This window comes from Pimephales promelas, chromosome 15 (assembly GCF_988280905.1).
Source record: "Pimephales promelas chromosome 15, fPimPro1.hap1.1, whole genome shotgun sequence".
Lineage (NCBI taxonomy): Eukaryota > Metazoa > Chordata > Actinopteri > Cypriniformes > Leuciscidae > Pimephales > Pimephales promelas.
The window spans coordinates 23,006,380-23,030,516 of record NC_142783.1 but is presented as its reverse complement, the minus strand read 5'-3'; the positions used below and the strand labels follow the sequence as shown (position 1 = coordinate 23,030,516).

Below are 24,137 nucleotides of genomic sequence, written 5' to 3'. Positions count from 1 at the left end.
TGGTGTCATTATTCAAGATGCTCTTATCTCCCGAATCCTAATTGCATTGTTGGCCAAAACCATAATTGCAGTCTCTTGTACATCTGTGAGCGTCCTCGTCCTCCATGATGTCTTTGCCTTTCCACTCTGTAGGCCTACAGAATTCCAACGCAGTAGGCTATGTGTTCAGCATAGGAACTGAAACAACTTACAAAAAATGTAATACAGCATGATAACCAACTTCATCCATTCAATGCAGTGCAGTGAATGATGGCTTAGAGTTAGAGAACCAATTTGGCCACCAAAGCGCTTTACATTTTTGCCTCACATTCACCCATTCATTCACTCATTCATTCATACACCGACGGCAGTGTCAGCCATGCAAGGCGCCATCCAGCTCGTCGGGAGCAGCTGTATAATTTTGAGTTGTGTGTCGTGTGTAAAGGATGACAACTGTGTTGTAGTTGTGTTTAACCTTTGCTGCCTGTGTTAGTGTGTTTAGTGTTTAAAAAACACAAGTGCATCACTGTGTGTTTTAGTGAGCGTTTAGAGTTTTGCAAAAAGAGTGCATACGATTGCAAACAGTTTATTTAACTGTGATTTAATTGATAAATTTGTTTAGGCTATTGATAATTTGGTTCAGTGAATGGAGTTTAGTGTTTTAGCAATTCAGAAAAACGTAACATTATGTAGGCCTATATATTTGTCCAAATAAATAGGCTACATTTTACAAAATTGTTGTGGCCCATCGATCGATCCTACATTTTACCCAACTAGTTATAGGCTAGATAGCCAACAAATAAATCACACACATTTGTAATGCGTACAAGAAAATTAAAATAAATATAAACCGCCGAATGTGTATAAAAATTCCATGTATTTACTATATACAAAAAGGTTCCCATATATCACATGTCAATATCGCCATTCAACACCTCACGCGCGCTCCCGCACAGAGCCAGCCATAGATGAGCCAGCGGCCAAGCGCGCAGCTCGTGCAGTGCAGTTCTAAGCTCGTGCAGTGCAGTTCTAAGCTCGTGCACTGTGAATCACGTCCTACGTCAGGCAGAGTCACACTTCCGACGCGTTCCGACGCACATCAGTGTAGGCTCTGGTAGACTATGGTTAATGGTTCCCCTCGCTTGGGTTGACGGCTTGTTTGTAGCTGAGCGCAAGCTTTTTCAATACATCAGCTCAAGGCAAAGGAATATTATTTGCTTTATAAACAAACTGTTATTTTATATCGTTCGCGTCGCGTTCATTTGGAAGCTCTGAATTAAATCGCTGTGAGCAAGGTGCAGATGAAGAGGATGCTGTGTGACGAAACATCGCAAACATCACGAGAGAGTCTCACTTCAGTACAGCATCACTGATATTTCGTTATTTGGCGCTTTAAAACTCGCGAAAGACTATTTATGACCCTGGATCGAAACTAAAATAGCCTACTATTTGTTTTCGGACTGATTATAACGCGTTAATCTATGTCTGTAGTAGGCTACTATCCTAAACGTTTTTAACCGATGATAGTCTGAAAAGTGCTCTGGTTAAGGGAAAGCTTTTTCTAATTTCTTTGGATTATTTAGTAACATATTTGCAGCAGTATAACTTTGCTGTTTCATTGTGTAATATAATATGATGCAATGTCAGCTGAGGACCCAATGCATGAGCTGTGAAGTTAACCGTGCACACTTGAGCATTGACATAATGGATAGACGCGGATAATTTTCATCGAACAGGTGAGTCACAATTCGTATTCGTTTACGATTCATTTTGAGTAAGAAATATTTGCAAAACAAAATTGCATTTACTGCTCTCAATAAATATAACACATATCACTATAACATATTAACTATTAAAACTAAAAAAGTATCATTAATTATAATTCATTCATTCATTTATTCAAATGTTACTGAGTCAGTGACTGCTCACAATTGTGACTAAAAAGTCACCAAAAAACCCCTTATGAGTCATTTTTTTTTAGCTTAATGCATTTGGTTTGGAATCGGGCCTTACTTGATGTGTACAAAATGAAACAAACTGTACTATCAACAAGTAGCCTAACTAATTATACTACAACAATAGCAACAAACATTAAAGAACAAGCCAGTTAAGTTAAAAACTGAATACCAGCAAAAAAGTATAGTCAATCTGGTTATGGTGTTCAGTTCACACCTGCGAAAGAAAGCATGTTTATGGAGCTGTAAGTCATAAAAGTCTGATATTGTTTAAGAATTAGAACTGGTTCTGATTAATAACTAGTTCTTGGTTCCCAATCCCAACCCTTCTTAAAGATCCTTTGATGTGGTTGAAAAGCCTAGCTCAGCCTCAGTTTGCTTGGTTTTCCACGCTAACTCATCTGTTCAGACATTGTTCATGCTACTGTTGATCTGGACTGCTATTTTGAGAACAGATGACATTTTGCCCCCCAGACTGTTAGCACTCTTTCCGGTCCATCCAAGCAGCAGACTGAGTAAAGTTAACATGCGTTACGTAACGCAGCCTTTAGGATAGTGTAACCTAATAGATTTTCACATATGTTCACTGAAGCACATCAAATATATGTATTCAGAGCAACTTATGTAATTCAAAAATGTATCGAGTTATGTTGCACATGTTGCATTCATGTTAACTGAACTTTAATAGGACTATTTGGATCTAATGGAAAATTCATGATGGATTCTAGGCTTAAAGGTATTTTCACTCCTTTAAAGGCAATCGTGTGTGTTTTGGTTTCATTTTCTAGAAGTGTGTCATTTATCGATTTCAGTAAACACGTGACCCTGTCACCTACGTATCTTTAGTTCCATGTGCTGAAATACACAATGCATCATGGGAAAATGTACTGTGTGGAGGCCTAGAAAGACTTTGATCTCTGACATAATTACTTCAGCTATGATCTTGTCTTTCAGTAACCAGACCTGAAAATAACCAGAGATTAGTAATGCTTTCAGAAGTCACATCACCCTTCTCAATACATGCATATTAGATGTCGACTTGGGATAATCCTTTATTAAAAATGTTTTACTGGATATTTCATTGCATGCTAGCATACTACTGTATATCTAGAAACGATAATTTGCACATCTGAATCAACTGAATCATGTACAAAACATTTATCTGTCTTGTCATTTGGCACCAGGTGGGGATACACCACCCACTTCACATGTCATTCTTTCTGTTTATAAAGATTACTTAGCTGTCAGTCTGTGCTGATGGTAATGGCCATGAACTGTCGGAGATGCAGACGAGACGGTGTTAACCCAAAAGCATCAACATGCCCCCTCTCACTATTAAAACTCTTCACTTGGCACTTGTGTTGACAGGCTATGTGTGTGTCCTTGACAGGTGCAAGGATCTTTTGTTTATTGCTGTAGTTAGCATGCGTGTTAAATTTTCCAGCAGCTGTCAGCCGTGTGTGTGTGTTTGTCTGTTCACCAGCTGAACACCTCTATCCAACTAGTACCTGATAAAATTATTCTCTTAGCTGCTTTGCCAACGTGACTGTCCTAGCGTCAGATATCTCTGAGGGGTGTTTATTAACAGCAATGGCTGTTAGGTGATCATCCTGAGGCTTGGGCTCCGTTCCATGATCTTGGTTCCCATATTGCATTACAGTCAGTGTAATGTAGTGTAATTTTAATCCAGGCAGCTAAATGTCTGTCCTCAGTGCCAGACAGCTGTTCTACATGGTAACTTCAGTTGTTGTTCTACTTATATTACTGGACACTTATATTATTGATATGGGATAGTAATTTTCAGACCTGATAAGCCAATAATTATTTTCATGTTATGGTTTATAACTCGTAGATGGCTGATATTAAAATTCTATTTTATTTTGTCAAAATAAACAAAAAAATAAATTGAATCTAGAACCAGTTATTTAAAAAAAGAACATCGATTAAAAGTGAATTTGGGCATCACAGCATTATAATGTGCAGTATGAAAAACGGATATTCATTTTGAGATTGGCTAAAGATTAATGCTGTTATTCAATAATTTGTGTTTTTAAACATTAACTTTGGTGAGTGTCAGCTGAGAGCAAAGGAAGTCTAAATTTTAAATGGGGAAATTATTTAACAATTTAATTTGATCATATTATAAATTATATTGTTTTATTACATTGTAACAACTAAGTGGCAAATATTGAGAACAAAAAAATAAGACAATCTTTAGCAACAACATGTATGTACCGGTGTGTGTTCCTGTGTATACTCGTTTATAAAAATATCATTTGGATAATGTATTTTTTTTTTTTTTTTACCATGATACAAGTTATACTTTTATTCAGCAAGGATGCATTAAATTGATAAATTCTAATATTACAAAAGTATCTTTTTAAAATAAACGCTATTCTTTTATAATTTTTATCCATCAAGAACTCTAAAAAGTTCAACTAAAATATTACATATTACATATAACAAACATCATCATTTTTTGATGGTCCTGTGTCCTGGATCCTCGAAAGGTCAGATCCTTGTTTGTTAGTATAATAATCACTCACAATATAATAATCTGATAATGGAGAACTTGCATGACTCATTACAGAGTTTCTGTTCAAAAAGATATGAGTCTGTGATTATTCAGCTTGTTTGGATGTCCTCAGTATTTGCTATACTTGCTTGTATGACATCATGGTTGGAGAGTCATATTAAAATGTAATTTATGATGGAGCCAAAGGCAACATAGAAAGAGAACAGAAGCTCACAGAAGCTCTGAACAGCTTTAATTTTTCATCCCATTACTATCACAATCTAAGTATTAGAACTTTGTGTTGAGACAGAAGAAGTGACAGAAAGCTCTCTACAGATTTTTGAGAAAGATGCTTAGAGTCAAAGTGAGCGTTAGCAGGAATAACGTCTAATCACAGCAGCTTTACATGATTGTGTGGATGTGTGTTTTGGATTTTAAAAAATCAGGGTTTTTTAAGCTGTGGATGAGTAGTAATGTTTATCTGGGCTCTCTGTTATACAATAACTACACCAGTGCAGCATCTGTTCTTCTGTTTAGTCAACGGTGATGTCATGTTCACCCTGACTGAAATTCAAATGGACTTGTTTGCATATTAGGTTTGGCCCGTCGGGTGTTTTCCACACAAAACAAACTGAAAGGCCTTCACAGAATAGAAATTACTATTGTTTGAAACAATATTGTTTACTTACTCAACCTAGTAGACACCATCTGACATGATTTAGTTTATCATAATATTAAAATCTTAATTCTTTGTTGAATATTGTCCTCTGTCACATTAAGTTTGATCGCACAGCCATTAGTTGTTACTAAAACTCATTAATTTATAGAAAATTACAATCATTATTATCCCAGTCATTATGGTGTCATATTTTGTATGAATTATAGTATGGTTGTTTTTGTGCAGAGCTGAGTCATTGAACATGGCCACTGTGAATAATGCATCTCTCCCTGTTTTTTTTGTCTTTTTTAAGCAGCACTATGTCCTTATGGACCAGGTCATGGGGAATAAAAGCAGAACATCTTGTGAATGATGAATGGCTTGGAAAGAAAAAGACCAAGTTATCTGACTGGAAACTCTTTATTTTATTGCTTGCAATAGCGGAAAGGACATTTTGCATTATCGTAAGTGGATTAGGTTTATTAGGCTGCAAGATGAGATTGAGAAACAAGAAAAGGAGGTTCAATTCATAATTGTTCCATGAGAGGTTTTAGATCAGTTTTCACAAAGCCTTTTATTTAGTCTCCTTTGTCTCTCTTATACTCCTCCTAATGTTTTCTGTGTGCATTTAAGTGCAGTATAAATGTTGTAGGTTCATGCTTATCAAATGACTTTACTAAGCAGTATAAGGTTTTTCTGCTGAAAGGTTTTTCCCCCTCTGTGCTCATTGTAATGGCTCACATTACTTTGATTGCTTTTAAGGATCAGCAGCTGTCTGATCCTCTTCTTTGTTGTGTTTAATAAGAAGGTTAAACTAGAGTTTTGTCTGCTTATTTCTAGACTAATACTATGACATGACGTCAGATTTAGGGTGTAAATCTTGTTGGATGAAGTTTATTCGAGGTTAAATGATTTAAGGAGCCATACGTTTTGGAAAACTCAAACTTTCCAATATACCTTCAAAATCCATCTTCATTAAAGCAATTTCTCAAGTTTAATAAGAATTTGCCAGTATTCTTATAATTCTGGCCAGTTGGTGAGAATAAGCTTTGTGTACTTTTATGTACAATCAGGCTTCTGATCACTGTCAATCAACATTCTGTGGAGTGTTAGCACTGCTAACCCCAGGCTTCATGCAGCTGTAGTCTGTTGGATTTCTCATTAGCTGCCTGTGCAAAACAACATTGATTTTAAATGAAGAACATTGCTGAAGGCTTCACGTTTTTAACGAGAGTCTGGCTAAAGAGTTGCTAGCTCACAGTAAACTACCAGATGCGAGGCCCAAGTCCAAATCTGCTAGTAAACAAATCTTTACTCTATGGAGAAGACCATTTTACTTGTAATTCAGGGCAGTCAAAGATTAACCCCTTTTGCACTCGAGTAAAATATCCTGGTCTTATAGTGATTTATTTATTGGTCAGACAGTTACTAAAGAAAAAATTGTTGGTCTTCCTGATCTTTAATCAATTGTAGCTCTTCTTTAGAACCAACTTTCCTTTTCTGTTAATGTCACTTAGGAATAATGTTAACCAAGGGCCATATGCATCTTGTGTTGCGTTAGCAAACTCTAATTTGGAAATTCCTTAATCTATTTCACAATCAATAGATCCATTAATGAATTAATTTTTTTTTGCCAATTTAGGCTATGTTTACACGGAAACGATTTTGAAGAGAAAACACAAAAGTGACGCTGCGTTATCACTTTTTATTTTGCGTTTAGACGAGCGTTTTGGGTGGGAAATCCGCGTGCATACTGCATATGATGATGCAAAAGTGTGTGAAATTCCAGGCGGCTCAGAATGCATACTACAACAACCAAGTCCGCGCGCCTGCGTACAACCTTCACTGTCAAGCAGACTTTTGCGTTTTTACCCTTACACGGGAACACGGCTGGGGAGCGTTTTAAGCGTTTTAGATTTCCACTCTGGAGGGTGGTTTCACTTTAAGTTTTTAACGAAACGAAAGGCACATCCGATAAAATATTTTTACGTTTTCACCCGCGAGCGTTCTCGTGTAAACAGGGCCTAAAATAAAGCTGAAATATATAAATATTAAAGAATATATGATCATTTATTTTACCAACTTTTAGGAGTACATTAACTTTACCCTCAAAGCTAACAGACATGGACTTGAAATGACAACTCCATTTTTGTTTTCATGTTGTCTAATGTCGGCAGATAGTGTTTGATGTGGTAGAAATATATTTCGTATTTACATTTGTTTTGTGAGGGTATGGCGGATAGTGGTTTTCTTTATTAGTTTAGTTTCTTAGTGCCATATAAATGAGAAATAAGCTTCTGTTTTACTAGTGCCAACTTTTGCAATAAAACAATCTTTTTTGTAGAGCACTGTGGCTTGAACAATAAACGGATACATGCCTGCCAGAATTTGAGAAATCCTCTTTGGCTCTTTTCAAAATGTAAGATGTGGTTAAATGCATGGATTTCCACCTTCATTTTGCATCCATCAAATATTAACAGACTCTGAGTGCCACTGCTCTCCTCCAGACATATAACCTGAATATGTCTGGAATGAATGCTTGGTGCGTAGGAGAAAATTGACCTTAGTCTGTTCTGATGTTAGTCACCCAATAGAAATAAATGCTGTTGAGAAATAAAGTCAAATGGAGAATGCACTTGCAAACACCGCAAATACTGTTATCTGTGTTAAGGTGGACTGTAATGCATTTAATTCAGCTCTCAAGCAGATCTGCCTTATTTCAATAAGCCGCTCTCTGTGACAAATCCCAACCTGTGCACACCTGAGGCAAGCTCAGCTGAAGATAGAAACAAACCAGTGTCAGACTCTAACACCAGATTACCTCATACAATGTGCTCTGGAGGACTTTTGCATAACCGGGCAAGCGGATTCAGTACAGAGGTGCATTCAGACAGAAAGATTACTCTGTCTAATTGATTTTAATATCGGTCCATCACATGTTGGCACACATTATGTTATCTCTCTAACTGACTGGGATATATCAGAAAATGGTCAGCTTAGTAAAAGCCAGGTATCATTCTGTTCTTCCCCCTGCTCTCAACATTTAACTTTTGCCCAAGTGTAGAAATAAGTTAAGTTATACTCTGAAATTGCAAGTTTCACAATTAATTAAAAAGTAAATTGAAAAAAGAGACACTGCAAATTATTAAACATGTATTTTTTTTTAATATAAGGATGGAATTCTTTTTTATTTTTTATTTATTTTTTATTTTTTTTTACATACTCCAGTAATCTTTATTTACGACCTTGAAAGATATTTTTTTGTGTGTTAGGTTGGACTGGTAGAGAGACAAACAAAACCCTCTTGTTTTTGCTGCATTGGTGGTGGAAATGTGATTAAAGGCAATAGTTTATCTGGAGGCTTCTGCTGTGGCCTGAGGTCCATTTAAAATCACATTTAGACATCTCATCAAATTCTACTTTGTTTGATCTGAAGTGACTCGCCTTTTGGAGTCAGAATGATGTTTGCTTGTGTGTATGCGTGTGTCTTGAGATGCAGGTATCTTCACTTTCATTTTCAAGGATTGTTTTAGTGTCTTATTTGCTCTAGTTGAGTGAGTTTTGTGTGGGAAGGAGCCAGTTGACAGATGGTCTGAAGTGTTGCCATAGTAACCCAATCTATGACATCATCTGACCCCAGGCTTCAGTTATAACCCTCCTTTGCCCTCTAAATGGGTGCTGTATTTTATGTAGATTTATGCACTTGTTTATTTAGTACAGTAACTGACCTTTTTAAAAATATATTTCAGTAAAGAGTTCAAAGCCTAACAACAAAACAATCTCTGAAATGATTCACAATGTTGCAATCTTCATTTTAAAACAAGAAAATGTTTAAAAATCAGATGCATATTACTACACTCTAAAAAATGCTGGGTTGTTTTAACCCAACTTTGGGTCAAATATGGACTAACCCAGCCGTTGGGTTAAATTTTTACATTACATTTTTAACCCAACATTTCGGGTTTGTCCATATTTGACCCAAAATTGGGTTAAAACGACCCAGCATTTTTTAGAGTGTAGATTGTTCTAAAGCATTATAAATGTTATTATTACATTATAAATGTAAAACAACATAACACTACATATTGAAGTTATAGCATTGATTTTAAGTATAGAATATCAATATTTTTACATTCTGCAATATTCAGACAGACTGCCATTCAAAAGTCTGGGTCAATACGAGTTTTTTGATATTTTTGAAAGTTGTTGAAAGTCTCTTTCAATTAAATACAGTAAACTGCTGTAAATGATGACAATTATGATTACAGCAAAATGTTCAGCATTATTTCAGTCTTCACTGTGTCACATGATCCTTCAGAAATCATTAATTTTCTAATCTGCTGCCCAAGAAACACTTCTTATGATCAACGTTGTAAACAGTTCTGCTTAATTTTTGCATGGAAACCATACTTCATGATGAATGGTATTTCACTTCTGAACAAGAAAGATCTGGTGTTAGAATCTTCTTGTGTTTTGACTGTTGAAAACATGAAATATAATGGCGTCACAAGTGGTGTTGTTGGGTAAAGTGGCTTTGGCAGGATGTGTTTTAGCTGACCTGATTTGGCAGAATGAAGAGGATTATAAAGCATGGCAATCTCTCTCTCTCTCTGTCCATTCATTTGTGTCGTGTGACTGCTAGTATAATCTCTCGTCACAGAATGTGGGTCAGTGTGTGAATAAAGGTCGCTCTATTCACCCCCTTTTTCGTTCCTGGTTTTAAAACACGCTTCCCATTATACTGTCATAAACTCATAAACCAAAAACTTGATCCACAGATACTCAAAACTGGTGCTGTAATGGACCAAAATATGTTGTTGTGTATGGATTACTGTTTGTTTATCTATATACTTAATACCTTATCTTTTATCTTTGTACTTCTGTGAAAGAATGAACAAGGCTGATTTTTGTGAATAAAACTGTATTAGAACAAAATAAAGTTAGACATTATAGACTAGAGGCACTATTCACTAGTATTCATCAACATGATCTTTACATAATTTCCTTATAATATCCCAATAATTTTGACCCATGCAATGTATTGTTGGCTATTGCCACAAATATACCCATGCGACTTGTGACTGGTTTTGTAATCCAGGGTCACATTATAACACAGTAAGACAATAATTCGGTAGAAAAACAGAATAATTACTGGTATTTTTTTGCCAGGATTTATCCATTAATTTTACAGACATTTCCTTTAACCCTATAACAGGAGCCCAAATGCAATCTGTAATTCAAAATAAGGGTAAGGAAGGGAAGGAAAATTCCTTTATTTAAATATTGGGCCCTATTTTGACAGACTTTTCCGAGTGAATTACTAAACTATGATGCTCAACTAGAAAAAAAAATCATGGACAAAGCTGGGCGTCCACATAAATGTGATAATTTACGAGATATGAGCTACTGATTTCTTCTGTTCTTCCTTTGACCAGTTCATTTTAAATGATTCTGTGGTGTCACAAATCTTTAAAAAATCTTGATGCATAATACTTATTAAAATGAATATCAAATACTGCTTGAATTAGTTTAAGATTTAAGTATTGTATAGCATGTCACACCACAGGACAAACGGATTTATTAATTTATTGTGTTAATGGATTTTTTCTTTTCTTTGTTCCTCTCTTTCTCTTTAGGTGGTCCTTTAATGTTTATCCATGAGTCTGCTGTTTGCTGATGGAACAGAAGGTCCTCAGTAAGTCCGCAATGGTTTCCAGGCTGCCAAAATTTGGTGCGCGTCCTGTCAATTGTACCCCTTCATCCCTTCCCAATGGTACAACCCAGACTGCGCTCACCCAAGAGAGCAAAAATCCCCCTGCTAGGCCAAACGGAGTGGTCAGAGCCTCCTCCTTTTCCATGAAATGGAGGAAGTGCAGTGATGGGTCAGTGGACTCTTCAAGCCCAGTCACAGGCAGTATACCAGAAGAAAAAAAAGAAGTTCGCTCCCTGCATTCTCCAGGAAGTAAGGAGTTAAAAAGCCCTTCTACTCCTGCAACCAAAGTGCGCAGGTCTGCCTCCTCATTGTCCACCGGAAGCCCCAAACCTGTAGCCAAATCCCCTAAATCCACCCCGAGCCCTAAACCAACGCCCAAAAACACTCAAACCACCTCCAAAAGTCAGGACGTATCCCAAAAAAACTCAAGCTCCAAGCTAACTCAAAATGGGACATCATCTCTGGGGTCTTCACCAGGCCAAGCAGCCTCTTCGGGGCTCCAGCGACCAAGGGCGAACTCTAGCTCCACTCGAAGCACCTCTAGAGACAGCTTGTCCCAGTCCAATGACAGCCTCTCACGCCAGCCTGCTGTGCCTGACTACATGGTGCGTTCTCAGAGCTTCACCCACTTCAAGCAACTGCCCTCGCCAACGTCCGCACCCATGACTCGATCCTTTTCTTTCAACAAGGCTGTGGAGCTAGCCAAACCGCTTGCTAATACCCAGCTGCGTCCTCCGAGAACACTTGGACTCAAATCTTCCCTTAGCCTCAGCAAGGGCCGGCTAGTGCTCGGTTTAGGGGGCCTGGGTTTTGGAAAGGGGTTAACAGATAGACTATCTTCTGGGACTCCTTCTTTAGAGAGCTTAACACCTTCTAATTCCATTAAAAGGCCACTTCTGCCTAACTCTGGGCTGACAAAGCACTCGTTACAGGCCTACAGGTTAAATCGACCAATTGCTTCCAAACCGCAGTGCCCTCTAGTGGTTGGGAGGTACCCTGTGGAGAGTGATGTTATAACCCTGCCTCTCAGTTGTGCCAAAAAGAGTGTGAGTGTCTGACTCCATCATTTTTATTAACATGCATAATTTCTTGCATCTTGATATATTTTTTTTGCATGGTTCAAGAAATAGTTCCCTTATGAGTTCATTGACCAATGTCAGATTGAAATTGTGAACAAATCAATCTTTTCTAATCTTTTCAATCTTTGAATTATTTTTTTTAATATGTTATCAGTTCTTTAATTTTGGGACCAACTTATCATAAAATAATAGCAATATAATAAAAAATATAATTAGCAATATAGTACAACAATATTAACAAATTAATTATTATAATCTTTATTATAATTTTTATTATCTTTTTATTATGATTTATTAGTTATTATTGTGTCTCAAATGATCATGCCAAATATGAAACTTATAGTTTTGTATTCAGTTAATGTTTTTTTTTCCAATTTTCAAAATATTTGCATAGCTCTACTGGAGCTAACACAGAGAAATCAAACATTGAAACAAGACTGAATTTTCCCATTTTGTGGCTGTGAAAAGGCATCAGCTTCTACAGTTTCCCCCGAGGAGCATGTGACAGAGCCGGAGACGGATGGGAGCCTCCGCTACTCCGGGGATGGAACGGAGGACATGTCTCTCTCCTCTGCATCTTCTCTTGAGAGGAATGACACCAGTGAGGAGTTCCTAGATGACTTTGACAACATAAGGGACCAATCGCAAAATGGCATCCTGCATAACAAAATTCCTTTAGCCACACCCACCCAGACACGCCTGCAGAGCTTCTTGAATGAGACCATGACCTGGACTGGGATTGGGTTGGAAGGTACAGTATAGCTAAGTGTTGTGTCAAACAGTACGGAGCTGATAATATTTGTGGCAAGCATGCACTGTTTATGCTGTTATATCATGTCTGCTCTCAGGTGGAAAGGCAGATTTAAGGGCTGGTGTGCTCCGTGGGCGGCCGCCGCCGCTCATGTCCCCTGATGTGGATCATCATGCGGCCTCCTCTCTGGAGCTCTCCCCCTCTAACAGCTCTGGAGGAACATACATGTGGGATGAGGAGGGCATGGAGCCACTGGGACACAACACGCATATACACCGTTGCAGCAGTTATGAGTCAGACCTCAACAGCATAGTGAGTACACGGTTATCCTCCCAAAAATTGTTTGCTGTCCCCTTAGAGTGCATTTTAAAATCTCCAAGATTTATTTGTCAAATATACAACATGTGTATTACTGATATAAAAATAAACAATATAAAGTATTAGTATATAAAGACTAAGTAGCGAATTAAGAGTAAATACTACTAACAGTTGTTAATAATAAAATAAATAACAAAAATTGTTGCTGATAACATCAATAATAATGCTGCTGATAATAATAATAATTTGTAATAAACATTTTTGATGTTTCTGATAATACATTTATTTTTGTTGCGTATAATAAAATAATAATAAAAATAATTAACTGCTGCTGATTATTTTTTTTGTTATAATTGTATTATTATTATTATTATTATTAATATTATATTATATTAAAAATAATATTTGTAGAACCACGTTGTTGGGCTTTTATTTTTATTTTTTTTACTTGATCGTCCTTTTTTGGGATTTGGACCTACAATTTTTGCGTTACCTGCTGATATATTTAACCACACCCATTCTCGCGACTGTATAAAAACCTTTTTCTGAGATTGTGGCTTCTGCAAGTCCCACAGAAAGCTGTTCAATTCTTTGTGGGTGTTGGCTGGTTGTGGGCTTTCTGTGTGTGTATCGTTCCTGTTCTGCTTATTGCTGGTTTCTAGATGTGTGCTTGTGCGTGTTACAGGTTCTCTCCGTCCCTATCCTGCTAATTATTTCCTTGCTAATAAGGGATTAGCCCCTGTGGCTCTTACTCGTGACTCTGCAGGAGTGTGACTCCGAGTCTGAACAGAGGTCCTGTTCTGTCTCGGCTGTTTTTCAAAGCCACTGATCGTATGGGAATGCGGAACGGTGCCGCTTAACATTCCAGCTTTTGATCCCATTGAAGCAGGCTGTGACATTTGTCCTTTTAATTTTCTTTTTTGTTTGTTTGTTCTGATTCACAATGTCAGATCGGCTCTGTTGAATACAAAACGAGTTAGGCTGGATTTGAAACAGTAATGTAAATGAATCAAATGTAAAATACCAGTGTTCTCTTGTAGTATATACACAAATGCACCCCCCACACACAGACATGCTCACTTTAGTGTGACTTCAGATATTTTGTAATAGCAGCAAGTATTCATTAGAGCACGGCTAAGTCATTGTTCTTCATACTTGTGTGGGTTGTTCTTCTGATGTAGTTGTATAGAGGAGCAGGCATTCAGTTTACAACATAATTGACTGCGCTTTAGGTTGAGCTGGGCTTTGAGTGACATCTAGCGGTTTACTGTAGGTACTAAATAAATTCCAGCATTTCGCCTGTGGGGTGGTTCCTAAAACAAGCATCATAGTTATCGCTCATACTTAGGGTTAGGGATTTTATCAAACCCCTTCTGAAGTATTCAAGTTCAATTCTTTTCCTGGATCTTTATGGAAGTGTCTTTGCTGAAGCCAGTTTTATCCTGTTACATGGATAATCAGTGGCTTGCCTCACACATGCACAGTAATCGAATGATTAACTTTCCCTCCTGATGGCAGTTGATCTCTTCTAGATCCCTGCGTTGTCTATCTTTAGTTTAAGACTCCTGTGCTCTCACGGATAATGAAATGGCTCTCTCTTGCACTTAGCGAGTGATGTAACAAGTTATCTTTAGTTTGTTAAATACTACAACAAAGTTGTCCTGTCCAGTTTATTACAGCCACACGGAACTGTTACATCTACTGATTTAACTATAAATTAAATAAAGAACAAGTAGTATATAAAGAATAAAGTACTAATAACAAGTAGTAGTAACAGTTGTTAATAATAATAATAATAATAAAAATATTTTTGTTGTTGCTGATAACTATAATGATGATGATAATAATAATTTATAATAAACATTTTTGTAAACAGTTGAATCAGTTTCTTTTAATACATTTTTGCTTATTATATATATATATATATATATATTATTGTTGTTGTTGTATTAAAATAATATTTTTAGTACTGTGTTTTCAGGCCTTTTATTTATTAGTAGATTTTTAATGAAGCAAGACCAGATCTAGTTACTGTAATAGTCATCAGCATAGTAGTCAATGGTCATTATGGGTTAATATTTACCAGAAAGAGCTGCAAGTATAGTGAAACTGCTGTTTATCGTGCTCAAACACATTAAAACCGATTGACAGCGTGAGTTGTTGGAGCTAATGAGAGCTCCATGAACCACATGACTGCATGGTTCATGGGCCGCGTGAAGTGTTGCAACTGTTTTTCAACGGCTCTGGCTCAAACGTGCTTCGTAACGTGATAATTAACCTTATTAATTCTTGCACATCAAGCAAGCATACTCTTAATTAACTTCTTTTTGAAGCATCATCAAAGTGGTAGTTGCATACATAGCTGTCAATGGAGGGACAGAAATCTCTCAAATTTCATTATAAAACTCTCCATTTCTGTTCAGAGGATGAATGAGAAGTCTTTGGACTTTCTGGGACGGGTTTGGAACGACATGAAGGTTAGAATGACATGAGTAAATGAAACATTTTTGGGGGACCTAACTAACCCTTTAAAAGATGCACTTTACCCAAGACCACAAGGGGGCAGTATGGATTCAAGAGACAAGAAATGTTTTCAACATCTCCCTATCTCTTTCCTTACATTTTGCACTTGTGTGTTTGTGTGTTTAATCCCTCAGTTGACTTCTGCAGTTCCCCGTTAGGCTCATTTAAGAGTGGTTTATTTGTTCTAAATATAGTCTGTCTTGCAGGAGGCATTTACAGGCCAATTCATTAGCTGCTAAATGATCTAGGTGCATAAGCCTTTGTTTTCAACTCAGTAAGTGATTCTGAGATGTGCTTTTATCTGCTGCTGTTTCAGTATTAATTAGCTGAGAGGTATAGAGCATTGTTTACACTTTATCTTTTGCTGACATTACTAAGACTATAAACAGGATTTGTTTAATTTTTTAATAAATAATTAACCTCTCTAATCGGCTCTGAATTTATTAAGCTAACTGGTTTATTGACTATTTCTTATTTTGCTTAATCTGCCTGTAATTCCTAATGGCTTTTTGAGAGCCTTTTCACACATGTACATAACCACCATAGGTGGTCTTTGCAACATAGGCGGTCTTTAATATATTGTATGCAATGCGACGGCAATTACTTTATTGTCTGTGATATTTAACAATGTTAAAGGGTTAGTTCACTTCAATATTAAAATTCTGTCATAATTTACTCACCCTCAAGTTGTTTTAAACCTGAATGAATTTTTCTTGTGCTGAACACAAAAGATTTTTTGATGAATGTTGGTAATAGGGATGTATTTCATATTATCACGATTATCAATATTATCATGTTTTTTATTAAAATCAGAAAAAATTTTATAAAAAAAAAAAGGACCGCTATGCACATTGAAAACATTTCAACAAGTTTTATATTTGGAAATCAACAAATAAATAAAATTAGCAGCTCCTTGCACTTTTTAAAAGCATACACATTCAATTATATGACCGTCGTCAATAGCAACGCATTATAACACAACGCACATCTCTTCTATCACCACGGACGCGTTCTTTGGTTTCATTGAAATGCTAGTACAGCCGTTTCATTGAAATGCTAGTACAGCCAAATAGAGCAAACTTTGGTGATAACAAAACAAATATTTAATTGCTACAATAGTAATTTCTCATTATAATAACATCAAAAGTGGAAAAGTTGGTAAAAAAAATTATAATTAATTTAATTTTAATTGAAATTATAATTGAAAGGAGAAATAATTGAATTATAATTGAATAATTCAATTTCAATTGAAATAAATATTATTACAGCTTCCACAGACATCAATGTCTAAATCTACTTCATATTAAATATCTATTTAAATGTCTGAAACCTCAAATAAACATTATGTGATTGAAAAAATGAGGGCCCTATTTTAACAATCTAAGCAATTGGTCTAAAGCGCACGGCGCAAGTGCACTTAGGGCGTTTTCGAATCCACTTTTGCTAGTTCAACAATGGGAAAAATGGTCGATGCTCCCGGCTTGTGGTCAAAGGGTCGTCCCTATTCTCTTAATGGGTGTGTTTTGGGTACAACGTGCAGTAAACCAAACCTTAAGTTGTTGAAGGTCGTAAGGCGTATGGAGGAATTGTTACTTTAATCTTTTGTACATAATATGAAGAGGCACATAAAATTGTACTGCATGGCCTGTACTGGTTCAGTTCTGTGTCAGAGGTCATTTGAAGATCTGAACTATATTGATAATTAATTAATCATGAAACATCGGTCACAGTTTATTTTATTTCTTAAAATTTTACAAGAAGTCTCTTACACCATGTTCTAACCAGACATGACGTATATAACTTAAGACAGAAGAGAATTGAAATTGAAATATTTGAACCCCATGCATATGACCTCTTTTCTAAATCGCCATTGAAACTTGGACATCTCCAAAAAATCTTTGAACAGAGCCAGGGTAATTTTGTCCTGGATGTAGCCTAATATTGTTTATTGTTCAGTAATGTTCCTTTTGATTCCCCAAATATGAGGTTTCACTCCTGAGCGCAACGCTCAGATTGTGTGAAATATGATGAGGATTCTGGGCTTGTCTGATAGCACCTTTCTCAAATGTTATCTGAGGTTCTGTCTGTATCGGTCTGGTTCTGAAGGGATCTTAAATCCGATCTTCTCGGCTGATTCACACAGGCCTATGTGAAATGGGGTGCGTTATTCCGGCTCTTTCAGCGCAGGAGGAGAGTGCTGATGGGGCTTGGGCTGTGTGTCTAAGCTGCCGCCCGGCGCAGTGAAATGTCATTTCCTCTGAAGCAACCTGCCGTGACTAAGCCCATAATACATGGAGAGATTCAGAGCGAGGGGAACCTGAGAGACTGTGTGTATGTAGGTGAACTAAAGTGTATAAACTCTGGCTGCTTTGAATACACTTTGTAGATACTTATAAGATGGTATGGTGTGTACAATACAGTATGTGTATTAATGTCCAGGAGAGGGACCTGCCTCTGTTTTAAGTGCATATTTGTTTGATGGATGGTGATCGGAGAACATCTTGTCAACTTCGATGACTTGAAGAAACATTTTGTTCTGTGAAGGTATCACAGTTGTTTGATTGATAATGTTTTCTAAAGTATGCTGAAAGCATATTTGTACTGTGGTTCTTTCCCCAGCTGGCTGCTGATTATGAAATATGGAACATTATACAGAAACTTTCACAGTGTACTTTTTTTTTTTTTTTTTTGCAAGGCAAGAAAGTCCTCCATTTATAAAAGGCAATGTATTTAACATGGCTTGAAGGGAGTGTTCAGCCAAAATGAAAATTCTGTCATCATTTACTCTAAACATAATTCATCTCTTCCATGAACACAAATGAATAATATTTGAAGAATATCCTGTCTACTTTTTTTCAAAATAAGGAAAGTTAATGTTGACTAGGACTCTTTAACACCAAAATGACTATAAATTAAAGGCACTACATTCAAAGTCTTCCAACTATTTGATAATTTTGTGTAATAAAAAGGCAGAAATAGTTATACTACACTGTAAAAAAATACATTTTTTATTTGTAAATGAAAACAAAATGTTGGAGTATATTTCAGTTTTTCTATTTCAGAATGTTCATGTTTAATTCAATGTGTAGAATTTCTGTTGAGACAAGATGGTAGAGTCAGAATTTGGCGTAAACAGAATGAGAACATAGATCTATCATGCCTTGTTACCACTGTGCAGGCTGGTGGTGATGGTGTAATGGTGTGGGGGATGTTTTCTTGGCACACTTGAGGCCCCTTAGTGTCAATTGGGCATTGTTTAAATGCCACAGCCTACCTGAGCATTGTTTCTGATCATGTCCATGTCTTTATGACCACCATGTACCCATCCTCTAATGGCTACTTCCAGCATGATAATGCACAAAGCTCGAATCATTTCAAATTGGTGTCTTGAACATGACAATGAGTTCAGTCCGTCCAATGTAATATTCTGCACACTATCGTTTAAAATATTGGGGTCAGTAAAATTATTAGTATGTCTTGTATTCAAACAAACACTGAATTTATTTGACCAAAAATGCAGTAAACTGTAATATTGTGAAAATATTATAATTTTTTTTAATGGATTCCTATTTCAATGTATTTTATAAAGAAATAAATTGTCATGGCAGTCGTCAGTCTTTATCATCACAGTTGAATTTATCATCACAGTTGAAAAATTGTAATTAAAGATGACACTTGGTAAATTCAAAGGTTAATCACTGGGATGGCAACACAAAGGGCACAGGTATGAACCAAAATAGGGCATGAACCATTTTACTGAAGTGTCATCGAGATTCATTACCTGCATTGTGCCCTTCTACGAGACACTTAACCCTGCATTGATTTATAGTAAATGTCCCTGCAATTAATGCAACGTTAAGTATTAGTTAAATGTCAAGTAACTAATTAAAAAACAAAACAATTGTTTTACAAGACGTCTTACTTCCACAAGAGTAAGTTTAATTTATGTAAATGTATCACCAAGCAGCAATTTCGCTCTCCATGTTGTACACAAGTGATTAAATGATCATAGAAAAATTACATTAATATGCAGTATTTCAACGTGTATATTTTGGAAATGATGAATTAAATGAGTGAAATATCCCTTCAATTGGTTCCACCTCTGTAAGATGCTCTCAGATTTCACTCTCAACCTTGAAATCAGTTCAGAGCGTTTCTTGAGAGACTCTTTTAAGATTACTTGCATCAGAGTTATTTCTTTGCTGGGTACAAATCAAGGCTGAGCTGTGAGGCCTTGTTTTATGCTATTTCTTAACAATATTTTAACACATAGAAACGTGGAGAACAACTTTCTTCAAAGAGCTTATTTTCTTTTGAACTCTCTGCGCCAGACTCAATGTTCAGAATCTCTTTTAAAATGCATTAAAAAGCGCCCCAATAGCTGATAACTGCCCCCTTTTGAGTCTACCACACACAGACAGAAAATTAAAGAGGACGTTTCAGGCTGAGGACAAATTGAGGTTTTGTTGAGGCGTATAGATTTTCACCTTGGCATGCTTTTGCATTTTAAAAATAATCAGGTGGCCCGAGAAGTCTACGGTTTTATATACACGTCATGTTCAGTTAATGTTTTCTCTTCATGTTTCACTTCCACTGTCTGTGTATCCCCTTTCCTGCATATGATCATAAGGCCGTGTTTCCACCAAAATGTTTTTCCATGCGCCTGGCGTATGTTTTCAATTGTTTTCTATGGGAGCGTTGCATTTTTAAAACGCCATGAGCGTAACAACACGCTGAGCAGTTTTTTTTCACGCTGAAGCCCTGAGTGGCTGGTGTTTTTTACAGGTCATCGAGAGTTGAAAAATGTTAAACTTTGGGTAAAACCATATACTGGTTTTACACAAAAAAAAACAAACAAAAAAAAACACGCTGTGCTGCCAAAACGCTCTCAAGCACCCACAGCTAGGCGTCTTCAGCAGAGCGTCTAGCGCTTTGTATAATGTATTACCACAGTTATATATATATTTTTAAAAAAAAAAAGTAATGCAGTTTTCAATTTCTAATTCTCCTTTTTTCTCTATTGTTCTTTTCTCATGCACAGGATATTCTGAACAACTTTGATAACACTGGATCATGTGACCTGGAAGATGATGACCTCATGCTTGATGTTGATCTGCCAGAAGATGCCTTACACAATGGTTAGTGTACACACACACACAAACACAGACACACACACGCACACACACACACACACACACACACACACACAGTGAAATTGAGCACTGAAGCATAACCATTATCATTCACTAAGACTAAATTTGCCTTTTGCCCACTATTTGATGTCTAAAGTCATTACAGAAATGAAAATTATCAATAGAATCATGTCTTCATCACTGTTTTCTCAAAGCTTGTAGATATGGCTAATAAATTACTAAATAAATGTCATGAAAGTCTCTCTCATTATTTTCAACCCCAGTGCATGAAATGACCAACATCTATTTACCTTTAGAACCACAATGGTCATTCTGAATTGAATTTGTAAAATGTGCATTGGATTTATCTGGATCTATTCATTCATTTTCAAATTGCATAGAAAATGATTGCTGATTGGGTTTAATCATTGCTGATTGATCACATACTTTAAATGTGAATTACATTTCTAAGGATGAGTTTCCTGCAGCTTAGTATGTATTTTTGATTCATTCAAATTTGTAAAGGGATTAAGTTGGGTTGAATACAGTAAATCATTTTGCAATTGAATAATTTGATTTGAGGAATGTAAATTGTTTTAGTGATCATACAACTTGACCTTTGGCATGATTTTCAGCATATATATATATATATATATATATATATATATATATATATGTGTATATATATATATATATATATATAAGCTGCTTTTTTGCTTTTTATATGTATGATAGATTAATTATGAGTTAAAAACTTAAGTAATTATGGTTTGTACAAAAATAATCGCTACCCCAAAAATCTTTGTTAAAATAACCTAAAATAATGATTTCAAATAAATGTGCAAGTATTTTTAAGCGTTTCTCCATTTTTATTTACCTTTTGTGCCGGTAATTTAAAACTGCTGTTACATGAATTTTTAAATGTATAAATATTTAATGTAGTCTCTGAATTTGAGGTCATAAAAGTATGACATTTGAGTATAATGAGAAAAATGTTAAAAATGTCTAAAAAGGTTTTAGATTACAGTTTTTCTCTATTGCCTAAACACATTTCTTGAATCTATGCCTCACATTTGCAAAACCGTAAACACAAATCCATAACGTCTCACCCAATTCCCCAAACATCTTATTTTCAGGTCTAAATGAAGCTCTACCGTCAAAACCCATTCATTCTTGCTGAAAAACCAAACTTTTTCCTCAGACATCACACACAAGCCCTCACAAACACACTCACTACAACATAGTATAACACACTGGTGCAATAAATTCAAAACAACATTACCAAAACTGGTAAGTTATGTTGCTTGTGGTTCCTCTCCTCACAAACCTTTTCACATGATGAACACAGAAGACACAACCAATGGATACATTGGCACATTTTTATACATTCATGTACAGTATAAAGAAATAAAATAAAATAAATATTCCACCTCAGCATCCTGTCTTTGGTCTGGGTCAGGCCAGAGAATCTCGTCCACTCTGGGTTTCCACTTGGGTAACTGAGATGAAGCTGTGCAGTGACAGAAAAATAAATATGACTCGTGTGTCAAAACAGGGGAATAGTGTTTATAGTTTAGGGAAATGGGTGTGCTTTTTGATAAATGACGTTATGATTTTGAAATTTTAGTTCAAAAGCCTGGTTATATTGTTTAAGCAATCTAGTAAAACTGTAAGTAGAGTTAAAAGGGCACTAAAAGGTCTATTGCTGTCACTGCCTGACTAGTCATTTTTAACTGCCAAATACAGTCAAAATAAAGAATTTATTACATTTGCTAAATTGTATTACAATGCTGCTTAATACCTTTGTAATGTTGCAAAAGATTAACAATTAATTTAATTTAAAGAATTATTAAGCAGCACCATTGTTTTCAACATTGCTAATGAAGATATTTTTTTGAACACTATATCAGCATAATAGAATTATATGTGAAAGATCACATGACACTGAAGACTAGCGTAATGATTGCAGAAAATTCAGCTTCACCATGAATTACATTTTAAAAATAGAAAGTAGTTATTTTAAATTGTAACTTTAAAAAATTTATTTAATAATAATATATACAGTATAGAAATATATTACATACAGTAGTGCTTATGTTATTAGCATGTCTTGAATTACCGTAGTTTCCATTGGAGACAACCCCTGCAGAAAAACACTGAATAAATATCCTCAATCGTCCGAGTAAGTCTCATAAACTCTGTTTTGGAAAAGATCGTCCTTTTGTTGAGCTCACTTCATTTTTCCTTCAGTCTCAGAGTGTGATTTTAGAGTGTGTTAGTGAGGTCACAGGGTGGTTACGGGTTCTGCAGATTCTTGTATACGTAGACAAATTCCATGCTAGGGATGCCAAACAAAAGGCTTCATACATACACTTGATAGATGACATTCAAATGTATGATTGCATCCTCTGTGTACAGGATGTTTGTCTAAAGTTAAAAGATACTTCTTTTGAGCATTTGTGGGTTTTTTTTTTTACTTGTTTTGGTTTGTTTATATTCAGTATTTGGACCTGCGCCATCAGCAGGAATCAGTTTCACACCGCTGTGTATATATGTGTGTGTGTATTTATAGCCTCAGGCATCATGGCCTGCAGTCATGTGAGGAGGGTTACAGAGCCAGAGGAGGGAATAGATGACTTCAGGCCCCCTCCCCCTTTCTCTCCCCTCCCGGTCTTTCTGTCTCCTTCATTCCTTCCATGGTCGATCTGTCTGCTTGGCAGGCAGGAAGGCCTGCTGTTTTTGACACTGCTTCCCGAGACCAGAGGGAAGACTCTGCCCGAGGGCTGTGTCTCGTCCTGGCTGGGAATGCCACCGCCAGTTCCTCTTCTCTTCAGAAGGCCCCTCGGCTAAGGGAATTACAGCTGTGTGTCTGTTTCTGGTCAAAGCTCCCAGGGAGTTCCTCACAAACTCATACACACAACCTCGTTCCAACAGGGCGGAAAAGTTATTGGACTTGCAGATGCTCGTGTGGCCAGTGAGAAATTCGTAGGTAGTTTGACACTTTTTCAAAGTTTTATACATACTCTGAGTTATACATCATAGAGCTTTGGAATTTTTTACCTTGGTGACCTTGTCCAACAATATTTCAACTTTTTTTTTCTTCTTTTGGACGTGTTAGACTGAACAGACCATCTCTGCTCTTAGTGCTGAGGTTATTTGTATTCGTGTGAGTGAGTTTTGGACTGTCTGTTTTTGAGGTTCTGGCAGTGAACCGGACAGCAAGGACAAGAGGAATGTAGCAGGTCTGTTTTGAGCTTAGTTTTCTCTGTTCTGCTTGCTGTCTTACTCTGTGCTGGGTAGAAGTGCATAGAAAGATTGAGGGTGTGCTTGTGTGAGAGACGGAGAGATTTTGTATGCAAGAGTTTTAGTGCGAGTTTGCCCTGATATTTCGCCTCAGGCAGTGTGAGTGCTGTGTATTGAAATTGTAAACAGCTCTGCGTTTTGAAGGACCTTGCTCAACTTCCCAAAGAAAGATGACCTTCTTTTTTCAAGAAGTCTGTGTTTGTTTTGGAGT

At 36.4% G+C, this 24,137-nt stretch overlaps 1 protein-coding gene across 1 annotated transcript in view; it reads left to right on the top strand.

The window, feature by feature from the left end:
- Positions 1–10,776: 10,776 nt before the first annotated feature.
- ccser2a (coiled-coil serine rich protein 2a) overlaps positions 10,777–24,137 on the top strand; it is a 32,008-nt gene continuing 18,647 nt past the window's right edge. Inside the window, 4 exon segments of the mRNA XM_039685536.2 lie at positions 10,777–11,866; positions 12,368–12,650; positions 12,748–12,962; positions 20,533–20,629. Coding sequence (XP_039541470.2) covers positions 10,784–11,866; positions 12,368–12,650; positions 12,748–12,962; positions 20,533–20,629 — 1,678 coding nt within the window. The 5' untranslated portion in view covers positions 10,777–10,783.